This window comes from Electrona antarctica (assembly GCF_951216825.1).
Source record: "Electrona antarctica genome assembly, chromosome: 17".
Lineage (NCBI taxonomy): Eukaryota > Metazoa > Chordata > Actinopteri > Myctophiformes > Myctophidae > Electrona > Electrona antarctica.
In genome coordinates, this window is record NC_136798.1 from 35,546,722 (window position 1) to 35,564,221 (window position 17,500).

General features: G+C 45.1%; 1 protein-coding gene across 2 annotated transcripts in view; it reads left to right on the forward strand.

The window, feature by feature from the left end:
• utrn (utrophin) overlaps positions 1-17,500 on the forward strand; it is a 344,298-nt gene that overhangs the window by 258,595 nt on the left and 68,203 nt on the right. For both annotated transcript variants that reach the window (XM_079527087.1, XM_079527086.1), the window contains exons 64-67: positions 4,873-4,934; positions 7,541-7,615; positions 13,670-13,871; positions 15,405-15,490. In XM_079527087.1, the coding sequence (XP_079383213.1) occupies positions 4,873-4,934; positions 7,541-7,615; positions 13,670-13,871; positions 15,405-15,490 (425 nt within the window). The remainder of the gene's footprint in view (positions 1-4,872; positions 4,935-7,540; positions 7,616-13,669; positions 13,872-15,404; positions 15,491-17,500) is intronic.

Below are 17,500 nucleotides of genomic sequence, written 5' to 3' on the forward strand. Positions count from 1 at the left end.
TGGAAGCACGGTCCTGTGTACTACCTGTTTCTAAATGTCACATAATGCAAGAGACAGCAGGGCGCTACGTTATCGAAAACGAGCACTTCCAAACTCTGACACTTGGAAAAAATAATCACCTGCACGTAATTTATTTACAGAAAGTAGCTCATAACATGTCTATGGTGGATTTTTTTAATCAAACAAACACTTTATTTATCCTTAGAAAGAGGATAATAGCTTTAAGTACAGCTGCAATGTTGGCGAGTTTTAACGTTTAATTCAACCAGATAGGACTTTTCTGTTTGGATGTATGGGCTGTCAATGCCAGAAAGTAGTTTCTTTGCCACTCGGTAGACGTTCCCTCATAACTTCCAGGTACGATGATGTCACACGCATAGCCTCTACAGGGTGCAGAACATTTGTATTTATTTGTTTGGTAATCCTTCTTGTTTTGCAGACGAGTGCAACCAGACTGGGTGTTGAGATATGGATCAGAAGAGTGTCATATTTTATGCAGGACTCCTGCATAAATATATAATGAGACTATCATTTGTCATGTCTATTGAAAAAGGTTATTGTGAATAGTTACAGTAGTTTTGTCGCCGTAAACAACAGACTCATATGCTCCCAGTAGATGCAATAACCCCCGCCCCCCCCCAGCTATGTGACTCTTCAAGTCCCTCACACAGCGAGAGTCCAGGCTTGAACTAGATAGTGGGCAACTGGAAATAACGTTTTTTAAAACGTATTTGCTGTAAAAGTCATATTTTGTATTCGGGTGGAGGTTCTTCTTTGGCCAGTTTCACGCGAATAGATTAGTTGTCGACGGACTGAAGGACGAACGGACAGACATGGCCGAAAACATAGTCCCTCACCTACAGTCCTGGTGGGGATAAAAAATCACACCCGTGCGAACTGAGTGGTGCAACTCCCCTCTCCCCCTGCCTCTCTCTCTCTCTGTAATTAGCAGGCAACAGTGCAACACTATCTCTCTCTCTCTCTGTTTCTGGCACAACAGCGCCACTTTTGCCCCTACTTTTGCCCCTAACATTGGGACCAGTGTTGTTTTCGTCGACTAAAACTAAGACGAAAAATGTTAGTCGACTACCTTTTTCCACTGAAGAAAACTAAATTGAAACTAAATGAAAACTGTTCTATGATGACTAAAACTAAGACTAAATATACAGACAATTTCGTCAACAAATAAAAACTAGACTAAAATGTTAGGAAGGGACTAATGGACAAGAGATCCAGTATAAGTCATTTTACACTTGGTTGCATGCTGAAAATAGCAGATCTACAAGCTCACAACGCGTCGCAGCGCGACGCGTTGTGAGCTTGTAGATCGGCTATTTTCAGCAAGTGTAAAAACAGTCCTTACGACGGCATCAATGGCCACCAAAATACATTTAATCGACTAAATCAACTGTAGATTTAGTCGACTAAAATCTCATGGCATTTAGTCGACTAAAACTAGACTAACACTAACACATTCCAGGTGACTAAAATGTGACTAAAACTAAATGAAAACTATTCAAAAGACTGACTAAAACTAAAATCAAAATTTGCTGCCAAAAACAACACTGATTGGGACATAGTCACATAGTCCAACACATAGTCACATAGTCACATAGTCCAACACATAGTCACATACTGTCGGTTAGGACATGGCTGTTCCTTGGAGTGGTTGCACCACTCAAAAATAGGGCCCAGGTTGAAAGTTTTATATAAAACATTGTATCAAGTTGTTATCAAATTGCTCCAGCTTTCTGGTTTTACTTGCTCAGAAAGAAAGAAACCTCATAAAAATATCTTGTAAAAAAAGGTTCTTGCTGCCACACCGTATTTATGACCCAATCCTCATCTTTCCTTTGCTGCGTGTCGTGTCTAAATCTACAGGCCAGCGTAATGGTGGCACTGCTGTATAAGGATTAGAATGGAGGATTGTCAAGTGTCATAGCCTACCTCATAACCGCCCAGATCCAATCATCTTTATTTCCAGGTTCACTCAGCATGCCTACTGACTGAGTACTGACCTTCAGCAGCTAGTCACAGCCCAGCTACCCAGGAGTATCCACTATGGTTGTGTGTCCTCAGATGTCAAGGTTTAAATTAGTCGTGTATAACTATAGTCACCAGACCATGGAGGAAACGCTGCCCTCTTTAGGGGGAATTTTCATGATACAACTCGCGGTACAAATATGCACAAGTTATAGTTTCCACCAAATAGCATAACGCCCAATTATCATTATTTGACTGTATGGGCAGAGATTCTGTGTTGGGTCTCCTCCCACTGAAAATACCTTTTATTTTTATTTATTTATTTTATTTATTTTTTAAATGTAGATCTCTGCAGATTTCAGCCCCAAGCGGATCCTGAAACAAATAAAAGAAATGCCTCCATTCTCTATAATATGTATTTAAACTAGGTTTCTTTTTAATTTTAGAGTAGCCAATCATTGTTACCCCTCTCTTTTCTGCCAATTCAGTCGTTAATCGCCAATTAACCCCGCGATTAATCACACATCTGTGTTTCCATGTTTACCCTACTGGCTCGTCTGCCAGCGAGCATAGCCCCCACCAGGACGACACAGCGCCTCCCCTCCATTCTACTCCTACACTTTAACCCATTCTGGGCGGGAACCCCTTTTGATGTTTTAAAGCATTATGTTATACTTTAGCTATTGAAAAATAGCAGATCTACAAGCTCATAGCGCGGCACCGAGTGCCGCGCTATGAGCTTGTAGATCTGCTATTTTTGAAAAATCGTGAAAATGTGCCTCAAATCTTTGAATATATATTATTAAATTTTTTTTAAATTTCGACGTCGGGCCTAAATGGGTTAACACCCTCTGCCTACAGGCAGCTTACCCCAGCAGCCCACAAGAGTCACCTTTATTTATCTAGCACGTTTAAAAACAACAGAAGTTGTCCCAAAGTGCTTTCCATTTCGAAATGGCGTCATAAAGAGCTCATAAAATACAGTTCTCATAGTCTCTCCTCACCCACCTTCCCTCCCCTGGGCACGAAGGACAAGAGCTTTACCCCCTGTGCCACCCGAACGCTCAGTCCTCTAGATTCTGTGACACTTTTCTTTCACTTGAAATATGCTACTATACAGAGTTTACAGAGTAAACAAACATATAAATCAGCCTCTGCCAGCGATTAATCGCTTTGCCTTACCTTTTCAACTAGTCTCAGAATATTTAGCTTCAGTACGATGTTGCCCCTCGCGAGCAACAACTGGAAAACACGGAGGTGTTTCTGGTTCCAGCGAGATATATACAATATATATTCAATATATATTTTTGGCGATATATATATATATATAACAGCGACCCTCCGTTCCCTAGTTATTGGCAGTTGAATATAGCGTGTCTCGCCAAAAATGCAGAAGAAAACCAGGAATCCAGGAAAGGGGCATTTCTCCAAATCCATTAGAATGTGAGTGAAGCGTGGCCGTTTCTTGCGATTATGTTACACACTTGGATTGTAATGAATATTTTCCAGTGTGCAGGAACATAAGGGTCGTTTATTTCTCTGTAAACGCACAGACAAAAGGCACATTTAGCAACATTGCACTCGTTGCAAACTCTGGTCCTATGCTGAAAAGTATAGTCCCACAATATCAAAATGAAGGTGCATATTCTAATTTGCATATGAAACAGCAACTGGAAATAGTAATCAAGCTTCTGGTTACTCCACTAGTACTCAAATGTGTCTGTGGATGAACAGTTGGAGGCCATCGATATTGTCCTTTTCTTTTTGCTGAGGTTTGCGTGATCTGCGCAAAAGGACAGTTAACCCATTTTGGGCGGGAACCTCTTTTGGTGTTTTAAACATTGTTATAATTTAGCTATTGAAAAATAGCAGATCTACAAGCTCATAGCGCGCCACCGAGTGGCGCACTACGAGCTTGTAGGTCTGCTATTTTTGAAAAATCGTGAAAATATTTATTTCAGAAAACTGGAGGATTTAGAAGGATTTTTTAAAATTTTGAGGTTAGGCCTAAATGGGTCAAATGATAAGGGACAATATCGGTGGCACCCAACTGTAAGCATACTATTTTCCACTTTCCTCTGTCTGTGTGTGCCGCAACAAAATGGCTTCTGACAGGCTCATTGTTTGAATGTTCTCAGAACTCCCAGTGGTATATACTATAATAAACACAAAAGAGAACGATTCCACAGACCTTTACATACTGTAACGGCAGCCCTGCTGTGTTTCATCTTACCACTAATGCCGGGTTGTCTTTGGATGTTAGATGTTGGATGGCAGGGCTTGCAGGGCTTACTCTGACAGCTGCTGGCAGGAGTTTTGTCACTTTTGGCGCGCGCGCACGCGTGTGTGTGTGCGTGTGTGTGTGCGTGCGTGTGCACTATCAGTTCCTTGAGGCTTCTGTTTCAAGCAAGAACGTAAACAGGATGAAGATGAGATATCCACACGGACACCTTTTTTTTATTTTCATGTCTTCAGGATGAACGAGCTGGAATTGGTTACGTCTGTTAGTTTCACACTTGGTTGCGTGCCGTGTCGCTGCGACATGTGAGCTTGGACTATTTTTGGCGTGCCACACACGGCATGCAACTGAGTTTAAATCGCAGCGGAGATCAAAGAGGTTTTCGCTGCGCGTACGTGCGAGTTGTTTTCTTACCTTGTCAGCCTTCATGGCTTTCAAAAGAATTTACATGTTCAAGACAGCGGCTGTGTCTTTGTGAGTGTATCAGCTTTGAGAGTGCGGTTGGCGTTATGCGCACACATGAGTGTAATTTAGCTGTGTGTGTGTGTGCGTGCGTGCGTGTGTGCGTGCAATGTGGTGTCAGTTTAATTACTGTGCAACTGTGCATGAATGAAGCCCAATTTCACTCTGTTAATATTGTCGTTTTTCAGCCACCAGACACAGACGACTTGCTGGGATCACCCAAAGATGACAGAGCTCTACCAGTCTCTAGGTAGGCAACGCACCCACGCACCCACCCACTGTCTCTGTGCGTCATTGGAGACCAGAGCAGTGAGGAAATGGAGGGAGAGAGAGAGAAATGTTCAGTTTAGTACAGCTGATGAATATTGTCAAAGGCCTCTCTTCACATAGGAATGAATCCATATCCTCCTGACATTCTTTTCTGTGTCGATGACAATTTTAGAGCTGTGACGCAAAACGCTTAATTGAGACAGGATGTCCTCATGCTTTAATACAGTGGTGGGCAACTGGCGGCCCGGGGGCCACATGCGGCCCCCACCTTCACTTAATGCGGCCCTCAGGTTAATGTCAGAATACTGATATAATATTGGTTTCAGCTGTTTACAATTCCACAACATGCAAACATGACCCGCTTTAATTACTTCAGTCTAAATTAGTAGCTCAATGCTTCAACACTCGTATAATTAAAGGCATTTGATTTCAATTTGAATATAGCAAAAATAGCCGATCTACAAGCTCAAAACGTGTCGCGTAGATCGGCTATTTTTGCTACGACTAATATATGGCCCTCTGGAGGGAGTGTGGAAATATAGTGGCCCTCTCCATCGTCAAAGTTGCCCACCCCTGCTTTAATATGTGATTTACATAAAGAACATGCAAGCAATGTTCTTTATTTCAATACAGAAATGCAGTCACACTGAGCTGGCCTTTATTAACGCATTCAAGATGGGAACCCCTTTTGGTGTGTTGCTATGTACAGTAGCCTATATAGCAGCACAACATTTTTGTAATTTTTGAATCAATATTGAAAAGAATTGAATTTCTTCCGAAAACTTGGTTTTCTGGGTTCGGTTGATATGTCAAGATATCACAGACGTGTCTTGGACATAGACCTTGCTCGAAGGTGTGATTCTTCACGTGTTTCACTGAAAGTTTATCATCATCATCGTACTGAAATGATAGGAAAACATTGGCTTCCTCACAGACCAAACCAACCAAATGGTGTGCTTTGGAAAAGTGTTTGCATGAAGTACTTGTGATTCTCCAAATGAATTGTACGGTGTGAACAAGAAGGCACTGGAGCAGCTCAGACGATTTAGGCCCTTATTTTATTTGTAACAGGGTGCAAGTAAAAAGCTTTCTACTTGCACCCTGTTCTTGTTCGCATATATATGTCCCGCTCCTGAGATGCACCAGACTGGCCTGCTATAGGCTAGAGGCGCGGCTGGAACTCCCTTCTACATTAATTGTACGGTGTATTGTACCATCCACATGCATGGTCGTGTCCTTATTGACCGGCCAGTGTGACTGTATTTCCGAGTATAAATAATGATGATAACTGTGAATGTGCCACGTCTCTGTATGTCTCTAATCCAAGTAACTCGAGAACCGTTCGCCCCACCGGACTTCAAATTCGACACACGCGTTCCACACCACCACAGGGAGTGCAGTGCCCGGGGTCGAGTCGGTCGGACCCACGGTTGTCCAGAACCGCCACAAAAGGCTTCTGCCCGGGCTCTGGACAGTGCCCCCCCCCCCCCCCCCCCCCCCCGCCCAGGCTCCATTTATGGAGCTGGCCTGTTCTGAGATCACAAATGTGTTCTGACATCTGCATAGACTCCATATTAGGGCATGTCTGACAAAGAACTCCATATATGGGCATAAAAGGGACACGTACATAATAACTGGGTGGGGCATGCATTTCCAACTTGCATCGTTCCAAGTAGGCCAGCGCCCGTCGGGCACCGCTCTAGTTAATAAGCTATGTAATAAGGTAATCTAGGTAATAAGCTATGAAACTCTGGGAGTGCTCACCATGGGGTGGCTGAACAAATACTACAATACAGAGGATCCACCCAGATGGAACTCACTGACTAACCCAATTACACTGGTGCTCTGCGTCAGGCCCGTCCCTCTGAGGCGCCTGTAGACAATCACTCCATTCCCTTTTAACCCATATACTGCCTCCTGCTGGACGCAGAGCCAACCGCAGACTGCCGAGGCTATTTCAATGCAGCACACAGTGGACTGACATCCTGTTTTGGGCGTCCATGTTTAATGCTACATGAATAGCGTCGATGCTAGAAGAGCTAAAATGAAGCCATCCTTGATCTAGAAAGCGCCAATGTTTCCATCTAAACCACCGGATAATCAGCAAAGACCTCCGAACATCGCGCGTTTTATCCAAACCATGGAGAGCTCCGTAGATTAGGAGTTATTCAGCTTTTTAGTCGGCCTGTATAATGGGAGGTGGACGGCAGCATGGTTGCGCAACCCGGTCTAGGATCGCTAAAGAAGGAATAGAAATAGAAGGAATAGAATAGAATAGAAATCAGCGATCCGGTTTGATATCATTAATAAAGCTTATCAGACAGAACATTACGCCAGAAGCAGTTGCTGGTTGGATTCCTTCTGACGGAACGTTCCGCCACAAGCAGTTAAAGCGTTAACCACGGCGGGTTCTCGCTCTAGAGAAGGCAGCTCATTTCGTTATGCCCACACTGATTGCTGCTGTTTCTCCATTGTTTCTGTTGTGATTGTTTATGCCTGCTCCTCCCCCCCCCCCCCCCCCTCTCTCTCTCTCTCTCACACGTCTCTCTCTCTCGCTGTCTCTCTTTGTCTTTTGCTTTTCTGCAGCTGAATTGAACAATGTGAGATTCTCTGCATACCGAACAGCCATGAAGATCCGCAGATTACAGAAGGCCCTGTGCTGTAAGTGAGACACGTGCACACACACACACACACACACACACACACACACACACACACACACACACACACGAAAAGTGCATGTGTACTTGAACGTCATCTGATTTTCTTTCTTTTTTTTGCAATTTCTGATTAAATACACACAGTGGACAAAGTGTGTGCTATCTCTCTCCATGAATGAATTGCCGTCTAATTGCTGTTTAGAACCTCAGAAAGGGATTCTAGACTAAGAGGTTTGTACCTCCCAGCCTCCTCGGCAAATGCCTCTTCAACCGAAATGTGAAAATAAGACTACACCGCAAGGTCACGAGTGCAACTTGGGTTTCTGACCAATCACGCGATTGACCAATCATGACCAATCATGACCAATCATGACCAATCATCTCTGCAGAGATGTTTGGCTGGTCAGAAAATCTTGGGCAAGAAAGTGCGGCAACGAACTTCGGGCAAGGCAATGCGTTGGTTCGCTTGCTCCGCAATGATGCTATTTACGTCCTTATTGCCATGCCAAAGCTCATTTCCACAAAGTGTGCTGCAGCATTTACACAACGTGCGCACGCACGCAGACACGCACCTTTAATACCTGCAGCCGTGCACCCACCTCCAGGGTCCAGGTGCAAGCAAGGGCTGCTTTAATGACTTGAACCTGTGCCAGACACTGTTGTTGTCAGAACAAGGATGTAGCCAAGGACAGTTTGTCTTGATATAAACCACGTGAGAGAGAAGAGATGTGTAATCACAACAGCACACTATACATAGCCCTATAACTTCTAGTTATTTTCCCTAAAGACGAGGTGTTCTCGCTTTTATAGCACCTGTCTACAAATTACCTTAACTACCTTTTTGTTCCGCCCTCCTAGACACACGCGCGCACACACTCTGTTGCTGCAGGTGCATGTCGACCTTTCCCGAGCATTCCGAATGCGTGGCATTCTACGAAATAAACTAGAGTCCAGCTGTTTGCACCGTGATAGCAATACACACTGACGGGCCCAGTTTATACACTGTGTGTGTGTGTGTGTGTGTGTGTGTGTGTGTGTGTGTGTGTGTGTGTGTGTGTGTGTGTGTGTGTGTGTGTGTGTGTGTGTGTGTGTGTGTGTGTGTGTGTGTGTGTGTGTGTGTGTGTGTGTGTGATTCTTGCATGCGTCAAAGCACAACTTGTGTTATTGTGTTGTCTGTCAATTTTGTTTGATGATGTGGCCGTTTTAGTGTGATATCACAGCCTCTCACATAATAATGATATCCCCCCCCCTGTCATAATGAGGGACTCATAAGTCTGAATGATTTGACTCTGAGCTCTGCAAATCAATTGTACCTATTGGATTATAACTGTCAGAGTCTATAGCTCGGTCAATCACGCATGCTCAAAATGCACACACTTGTTGTGACGGCGCGCAATGGATGTGATGGATAAGGATGGATCCAGACTAATAACAACTGATCCCCCCTGTGTGTGTGGCTGTGTGTGTGTGTGTGTGTGGGTGTGGGTGTGTGTGGGTGTGGCTGTGTGTGGGTGTGGCTGTGTGTGGGTGTAGGTGTGATTGTGTGTGGGTGTAGGTGTGATTGGGTGTGGGTCTGTGTGTGGGTGTAGGTGTGATTGTGTGTGTGGGTGTGGGTGTGGGTCTGTGTGTGGGTGTAGGTGTGATTGTGTGTGTGGGTGTGGGTGTCGGTGTAGGTGTGATTGTGTGGGTGTGGGTGTGGGTGTGTGTGTGTGTGGGTGGGTGGGTGTGTGTGTGTGTGTGGGTGTGGGCACATATGCAGGGAGGGAAAGAAACTCATACAGCATGTGTGCAAACACATTCATACAGTACATACGCACACACAGACATGCAGAGGGGAAGCCATTAAACGGCTAATTAGGTTAAATTTGTGCCGGGGGAGGGAAGCGCAAATGAGCTCACACGGCATCATGCTGTAATGCCACAGTCTCTCAGCCATGTGTGTGTGAGTGTGATTGTGCGTGCACTCATACAGAGAGTGTGCGTGCACGCATACAGAGAGAGAGCGCGGTGGAGGAGTGGAAGAGATTTTCTCTTTCTGTCAGCAGAGTTTACCTGCTGTGCCCTCTCCGTGTGGATACACCCCGGCAATTACCACTGTCTGTGGGGAAACTGAGGGGCAGATGACAGGTGGAGAGAGAGAGAGAGAGGCAGAGGGGAGGAGAGCTGTGTTGAATGGAGACAGCGGAGGGCTAGTGTATCGGTGGAAAGGGGAGAAGGTGTGGATAAGGCAGGCAGATGAGTGACTGAAAGAAGATGAGTGGGTCCGGGACAGAGCATGCATGATGGACGGATGTGGGAGCGAACACTAGTGATGGTGGTGTGGAATAAATGGACACTGGTAAAGAAACTCTGCTCCAGTGGTTTCATTATTGATTCAGCGTTTGGATCACTATAGGATCGTCTTCAGTAGTAATACTCGTAGTGTTCCTGAAGAAGGTCCTAGTGATCCAAACGTTGACTCAATAATACATCCAGTGGAGCTGAGTTTCTTTACCGGTGTTGCAGACTTTTTTTTTTTTAGTTTTTAAATGTGTTTTTGTGGCTTTCGCCTTTATTTTATATTTTTTATGGAGGGACAGACAGTAGGCTGACAGGAAATGGGGAGAGAGATGGGGGGAAGACATGCAGTAAAGGCCGTCGGGATTGGGAGTTGAACCCGCGGCACACTGCCAGACTGGACTACCAGCCAAGGTGCCTGGACCGCTGAGCCACGGCCCAGGCTGCGGACTCTATTTTTGAGGGGCTCCTATGTCCAGCTTTGAGGGTTTGTGTCAACACAAACATTGTCCTAACACAAACATTGAATGCCATGGAAAATGAATGGCCATTTTGGAGCGTTTGTGTAAACACAAACACTGATGACGAAGGTGAGGACGCAAATTGTTGGTTGGCCGGAATGAGATGATGTATGATGATATGAGTGCCCCTCACTTCACACGGGTGTGATTTCTTCCTCCTGTATTTGCCGTTTGAATGAATCTCATCAAATGGGCCTGGGCCGTGGCTCAGCGGTCCAGGCACCCTGGCTGTTAATCCAGTCTGGCAGTGTGCCGCGGGTTCGACTCCCGATCACGACGGCCTTTACTGCATGTCACCCACCCCATCTCTCTCCCCACTGTCTGTCCCTCAGCACACAAAGAGTATGAAAAATCACACCCGTGTGAACCGAGTGGTGCAAACCCCCCCCCCCCCCCCCCCCCCCCCCCCTCCCTGTCTCTCTCTCTCTCTCTCTCTCTCTCATTAGCAGGCAACATGCAGCACTATCTCTCTCTCTCCGTTTCTGGCACAACAGCGCCACTTTTGGTACTCAGTGGTACTGGTCACATAGTCACACACAAACACGGACATTGCTGTTCGTTGGAGTGGTTGCACCACTCAAAAATGTAAAAATAAAGGCGAAAGCCAAAAAAAAAACATAAAGAAAAAACCTCATCAAATGGTGGTCCGTGCAGGGCTCAAGTGCTGAATAAATAATATATAATATTGATACGCAAAAGGTTGAAAACCACCGACACACAAAGCACTCAAACCACCAGGGGAGTCGAGGACCCAGGTTTGAATCGACGCCCCGTCTCGTCTCGCATGTCTTTCCTCTGCCTCTTCCCTTGGGTTCCTGTCTCTCTACCCTGACCTATCTCTGAAATAAAGAATACATGCTTAGAAATCTAAGAAAAGAAAGCTGGCAAATGGACAGAAATTATGATGGAGAGAGAGAGAGAGAGAGAGGGGGAGAGAGAGGGGGAGAGAGAGGGGGAGAGAGAGAGAGAGAGGGAGGGAGGGAAGAGAGGGAGGGGAGAGAAGAGAGGGAGGGGAGAGAAGAGAGGGAGGGAGAGCTGTGGCTGGAAGAAGTGAAAGACAGACAGAACAGTCCATCTAGTCGGTCTATGTCCTCAGACCAACCGCTGTTATCAGTCTGGATCTCTATAAACACCAGAACGTACGTGCGTGCGTGCGTTTGTGTGTGTACCCTACAAACACCTGTGTGCATCATGCACTTTGTAGCACTAGCCAAGCCACTGTGTGTAGGTTTTATCGTTTGCTTTCAGTTTTCCGTTTGATTTGAGCGTCACAGCGTGTCTCTGCAGATCAATATCAGCTAGTTTGAATGCCTCGTTCTCAAGGGCTTTATTTGCTGCACAATTATCTTGTTGTTCTATGTGTTTCTGGCTCGTCTTTCTCCCATTGATGGATAGACCAATAGACAGATGGAGAGACAGATGTATACACAGATAGACATGTAGAAAGATGGATAGACAGATAGACAGATGGATAGACAGATGGATAGAGACTTTGAAACATGAATAGTTGGTTTCTTTGGGACACACACCCTGAGCACCCTCCATGCTCGGCTTCCCATGAGTCACTCAACTGACTCTGTACATTGTTTTAGCTTTTCGTTTGCTTTCTCCTATCTCTTATCGGTTCTGTCTGTGCTGTCTGAGCTCGTTGTTTTGGTCTCTTATGGACCGCATGTCTGCAGGAATGAAGTGCACTGCCGTGGGCTAATTCTAGGCTAATTCAGTTTGTGTTGGAATTTCAGAAAACTTCTTACAGCAGTCCCAACGAACACGTAGGAAAGGGTCACTTATCCCTCTCTCGGTTTCTCTCTCCCTCTTATCTCCTCTCCCGTTTTCTCCTCCCCGCCCCTTTCATCATCATCAACTTCTGTTCTCCTCTCCCTTTCTCTTCATTCCACTCATCATCTCCCCTCCGTCCCTCCCTCTCTCCTACCCTTGTTGTTGCACGATCTGTAGGTAGGCTCAGAAAACATAATATATACAAATGAGGCAAGACAAGAATCCAAAACATACATGACCTGTCAATGTAATGGAACCCCAGTCTGGCTCTCAGAGCAACACATAATGACAGCTTTTATATCATTAAGACCCACAGCCATGTCTCAACAAAGCAACTCTATAGCCTCAAGACTTGAGCCGTATAGGTCAACAGATCGAACAATAAACCGTTGAGGTCTGTAAATTGGAGACAACAGGAGTGTGACAGATAAGATCATCTCACAGGAGATGGCTGTACCTTAACTCATGGAGAAGAGTTACTAAAGACACCTGGGGGGGGACAGCAGGGCCTTCTATGTCTCTGCCCACAACTTCTGGAATGAACTCCCCAATCATCTCAGAGTTGCCCCCTCCTAACCTGACTCCGCCAGATGGGGCAGCAGAGAGTACACTGGGTTCCCCCCTCCTGCTCCCATCTGGGAACTCTCAGGCAGACTTGATGCCCGGCCACAAAACGGCCTGGCCAATCAGCGGCAGCTAGAGGCAAGGCAGCACTGTGAATGCCTTGATCCCGCCTCTAGCTGCCGCTGATTGGCCAGGCCGTTTTGTGGCCGGAACACTCTCTGCTGCCCCATCTGGCGGAGTCAGGTTAGCCCCCTCCCTCGTCTCCTTCAAAACCTCACTCACTCTTCAAAATAGCCTTCCCCAGCTGAGGTCTGGTTAAGATGTCCCCCCCCCCATCCCTTGCTTAGCCTTTCGTGTTTTTAACCTAGCACTGACATTTTACTTGCCTTTTTGTTTTTATTTTTGTTTCTTGAATTAAAGTTGTTTTATGTTTTATACTGTTTTATGTAAAGCGCTTTGGGTACTTAGAAAAGCGTTATATACTGTAAATCTGAGCTGTTATTATTATTATTATTAAGACACTTAAAATATACTTTTATAAGGGATATTAAGACTAAATTCATACATATTAAATGACCCGACTACATTGGAAAAGATTAAAAAAGATATTAAAGAATATCTAGAGCTGAACACCTCGGAGGAGGTTTCACCAGCGATATTGTGGGACACGTTAAAGGCTGTAATGAGGGGGGAAATCATTTCTTTAACCTCATATCAAAAAAAACTCAAGAGGCAAAAGCTGCTGGAACTAGATGGCTGACAGTAATGTTGCAGGTTCCAACTTGAAACAGGAAATCAGGAAAACGCAGGGGGAAATTAATGACATTTATACACAAACGCATAAAAAGCTTCTTTTCCTATAAGGGATATTATTAAACGTTTTCTTCTCATTTCCCCCCCCGACACCCTCCCAGTGGACCTGTTGGACCTGAGCGTGGCCCAGTCCACCTTCGAGCAGCACAAGATGACCAACAACGGACAGCTGCTGTCGGTGCCGGACGTCATCAACTGCCTGACGTCGGTCTACGACGGCCTGGAGCAGGAGCACAAGAACCTGGTCAACGTCCCTCTCTGCATCGACATGTGCCTCAACTGGCTCCTCAACGTCTATGACACGTACGTATATATGTGTCTCAGTTGATCATATGTGACTACATTTGACTGAGGGACTGCCATTGGATTATTTTTTGAATTTTCGTTTTTTTCATGTCATATGAAAGCAGGGAACCATAGCTTCAAATTGATATATTGGTTGTTCATTTTGACCACCAGTTTTGGAGATATGGCTTATAGAGTAATGTCTTGCAGAAAACAGAGTTGAGAAAACAGAAAACATTACACCTAGCTAGATGTTTAAGCATTTATTTCATATTTACATGTAAATTTCAGCTCTGACACTTATTTCAGACATGCTCTAGTATGTGAAGAGTCTGCCTGTGCTATTAACTCATTTAAAAAAATTAAAAAAACCTTTTTCTCCTCTGGTGAAAAGCTGTAATTTGCGCGATGGCAGTCTCTCAGTCAAATCTGGTCACATGTGCAGACCGCATCCATCTTGACAGCAAGGTGCTAACTAGGTGCAACTTCCCATTGACAGCCCATTCATCCAAACAGAGAAGTCTAAATCTAATTGTATTAAACAACGTCAAACTCACCAACATTGCAGTTCGAAAAGCTTGAATTACCCTCTTTCTATCTGCAAAGTGTTTGTTTCATAAAAAATCCACTGTAGGCATGTTATTATCAGCTACTTCCTGTCTACTTACTTCCTTGAAGGTGATTGAAGTTTGGAAGTGCTCGTTGAAGATCACTCAACGGCCCACACGGTACCACCTGTATAGAAATACAGGAGGCAGCAGGAGGTTGCTTTACTGATAACAAGCGCTTCCAAACTCTGACACAAAATAATCATCTGCAAGGAATTACTAGCTCATAGCATGTCGACGGTAGATTTTTATGAAACAAAAAAACGTATTCAAGCTTTCCGTACAGCTGCAATGTTTGTGAGTTTGACGTTGTTTAATTCAATTACATAGGACCTTTCTGTTTGGATGAATGGGCTGTCTATGGGAAGTTGCACCTAGTTAGTAGTTAGCACCTTGCTGGCAAGGTGGATGAGGTCTGCATATGGTCAATGTCGATGACATGTACGTCGTATGTATGACACGTGCGTACGGGCAACAATGTGTGGAATATGTTTTTGCATGAACGTTATAGTCGTTTCCATGTTGTGAAAAAAGTAAATTTTCAAGCATTTTCCCCAAATAGCAGATCTACAAGTTGTGACGTGTTGTGAACTTGTAGATCGGCTATTTCCATGCACAGACACACCCACCACACATGCACGCACGCACACACACACACACACACACACACACACACACACACACACACACACACACACACACACTCACACGCACTCACTCTTTTCTTCTCCAGGCACAGGCACATAGTGATTTTCTTTAATTACTTCAGATCAGGACAGCGCACACTAAATATGCACACACACACTCACTTGTCTTAGGAGGCTGACGTTGTGTGTGTGTGTGTGTGTGTGTGTGTGTGTGTGTGTGTGTGTGTGTGTGTGCGTGTGCGCGTGCGTGCACGCGTTTTTGTGTGTGTGTGCATGTGCGTGTTGGACCCCCTCAGCGGACGCAGTGGGAAGATCCGTGTCCTGTCCATGAAGATCGGCGTGCTGTCTCTCTGCAAGGGACATCTGGAGGAGAAGTACAAATGTAAGGGTTGCGTTCACAGACACACACACACAGAACGCTGCGCTGGTGTTCCTCCTCCCAACGCCAGGCTGTCCCGTCCCGCTCTGCCCCACCCAACGCATTGTAATCCCAGCAGCATTAACCCGGTTAGACCTTGATGTTCCATTCTACAGATGTCTTCTGAGTCCTGACGGCTTTCGGGAAAAAAAACCTATGTTTCTATGTCAGTGGTGCTGTTTCAGAGTTCTATGTAATCGGCCGCCAACCCCCCCTCTGAAAATATGTAGTTCCAGGGATCCAACCGGAGGCAGAGATTTGAGTTAAAAATGGTCACTGTGAAAGAATATATATATTCCAAGAATTGTGCCACATTTTCACGACTTTTCAAAAATAGCAGATCTACAAGCTCGTAGTGCCGCGCTATACGAGCTTGTAGATCTGCTATTTTTCCACAGCTAAAGATTAAAATAACGGTTAAAGTGGTTAAAAAAACCCGCTAAAGCGACACGGATGCGTTCCAGTTCTGAATGGGTTAATCAGGGAGTCAGCGGGGAGCCGGAGAAAAAGAAAAGGCTCCACTAATTGGATGAGAGACCTCCCCGGACGTTTTCAGCTGTTCTTTATTTATGTCATTCCCTTTGCCTCTGTTTCTATTTCCTTTTCTTTTTTTCTTTTTCTCTTTTTTTTTTCAAAGGGATGGGATTAGGACGAGTGGATGTGCTCGGTCTGCTGCGCCGCGAGAAGGCTTTCCTTTAAATAAATATATGTCTTTTAGTTTTTCTTAGAGAGTTTGAGGGTATCACCCCTCCCACCTCTCTATATGTCATATCCCTCCCATCTCTATCCATCCATATGATCTCTCTATTAACCCCTCTCGCTTCCTCCATCTCAATTAGGGTTGTCCCGATCCGATAACGTGATCGGGCCCATGATTTCCGATCATTTTCAGATGGTCGGAAATCGGATCGGGAGCAAAAAAATCGTATCGATATCATATCCATATCATGATATCATCATGATATCATGATCATGATGACTGGATATTGTCTGTGATTTTGGATATTGTACTATTGTGATATGGCACAAGTGTTCTATAAAAATATAAATGTCGGATCAAAAAAACGTGATCTCAATCGCTACCTCTATCTCTCTTCCTCTGTCTCCATGTCTCCTTTGGACCGACATCTCTTAACCCGTTTAGGCCTGACCTCGAAATTAAAAAAAAATCTTCTAAATCCTCCAGTTTTCTGAAATAAATATCTTCACGATTTTTCAAAAATAGCAGACCTACAAGCTCGTAGCGCGCCACTCGGTGGCGCGCTATGAGCTTGTAGATCTGCTATTTTTCAATAGCTAAATTATAACGATGTTTAAAACACCAAAAGGGGTTCCCGCCCAAAATGGGTTAATCACTCCCTCATCTTTCACTCCCTTTCCTCTGTCACTTCCTCCATCTATCTATCTATCTATCGCTCCCTCATCTCTGTCACTCCCTCCATTTCTCTCCCTCCCTCCATCTCTCTATCACTCCATCCGACTGTCTTAACTGCCATGGTTCCTCTCCATCTACCCTCACTGCTTCCCCTTTCAACACTATCTTTCTCATCTTTCTCACCCCCCCCCCCCCCCCCCCCCCCATGCTGTGATGCAGGCTCCATCCCCGAGTCCATTCGTTCCAGTGGCAATTTCTATTAGGCTGAGAAAGGGATCAAGCACGCTTGATTGCACCCTTCGTTCCTTTTAAGCCTGGCTTATTCGTATTTGCAAGTGGGTGTACTTCAGTAATGGGCGATCTGCAAGCTCGCGACGTGTCTCGATGCGATGCGGTGTGAACTTGTAGACCTGCTATGTTCGGTGAGCGACACACCGCACGCACGCAACCCACGCGTATAAATCCGGCATCCGAGTTTCGTTCGATGTCGCGGCTCAGTCATGGAGCCGCACACATTGCCAGGGTAACTAAAATAAAAAGCTATGCATACTGCTTGACATTCAATTCGTGGGTGTCTATCTGTTTGTGTCAGAACTACA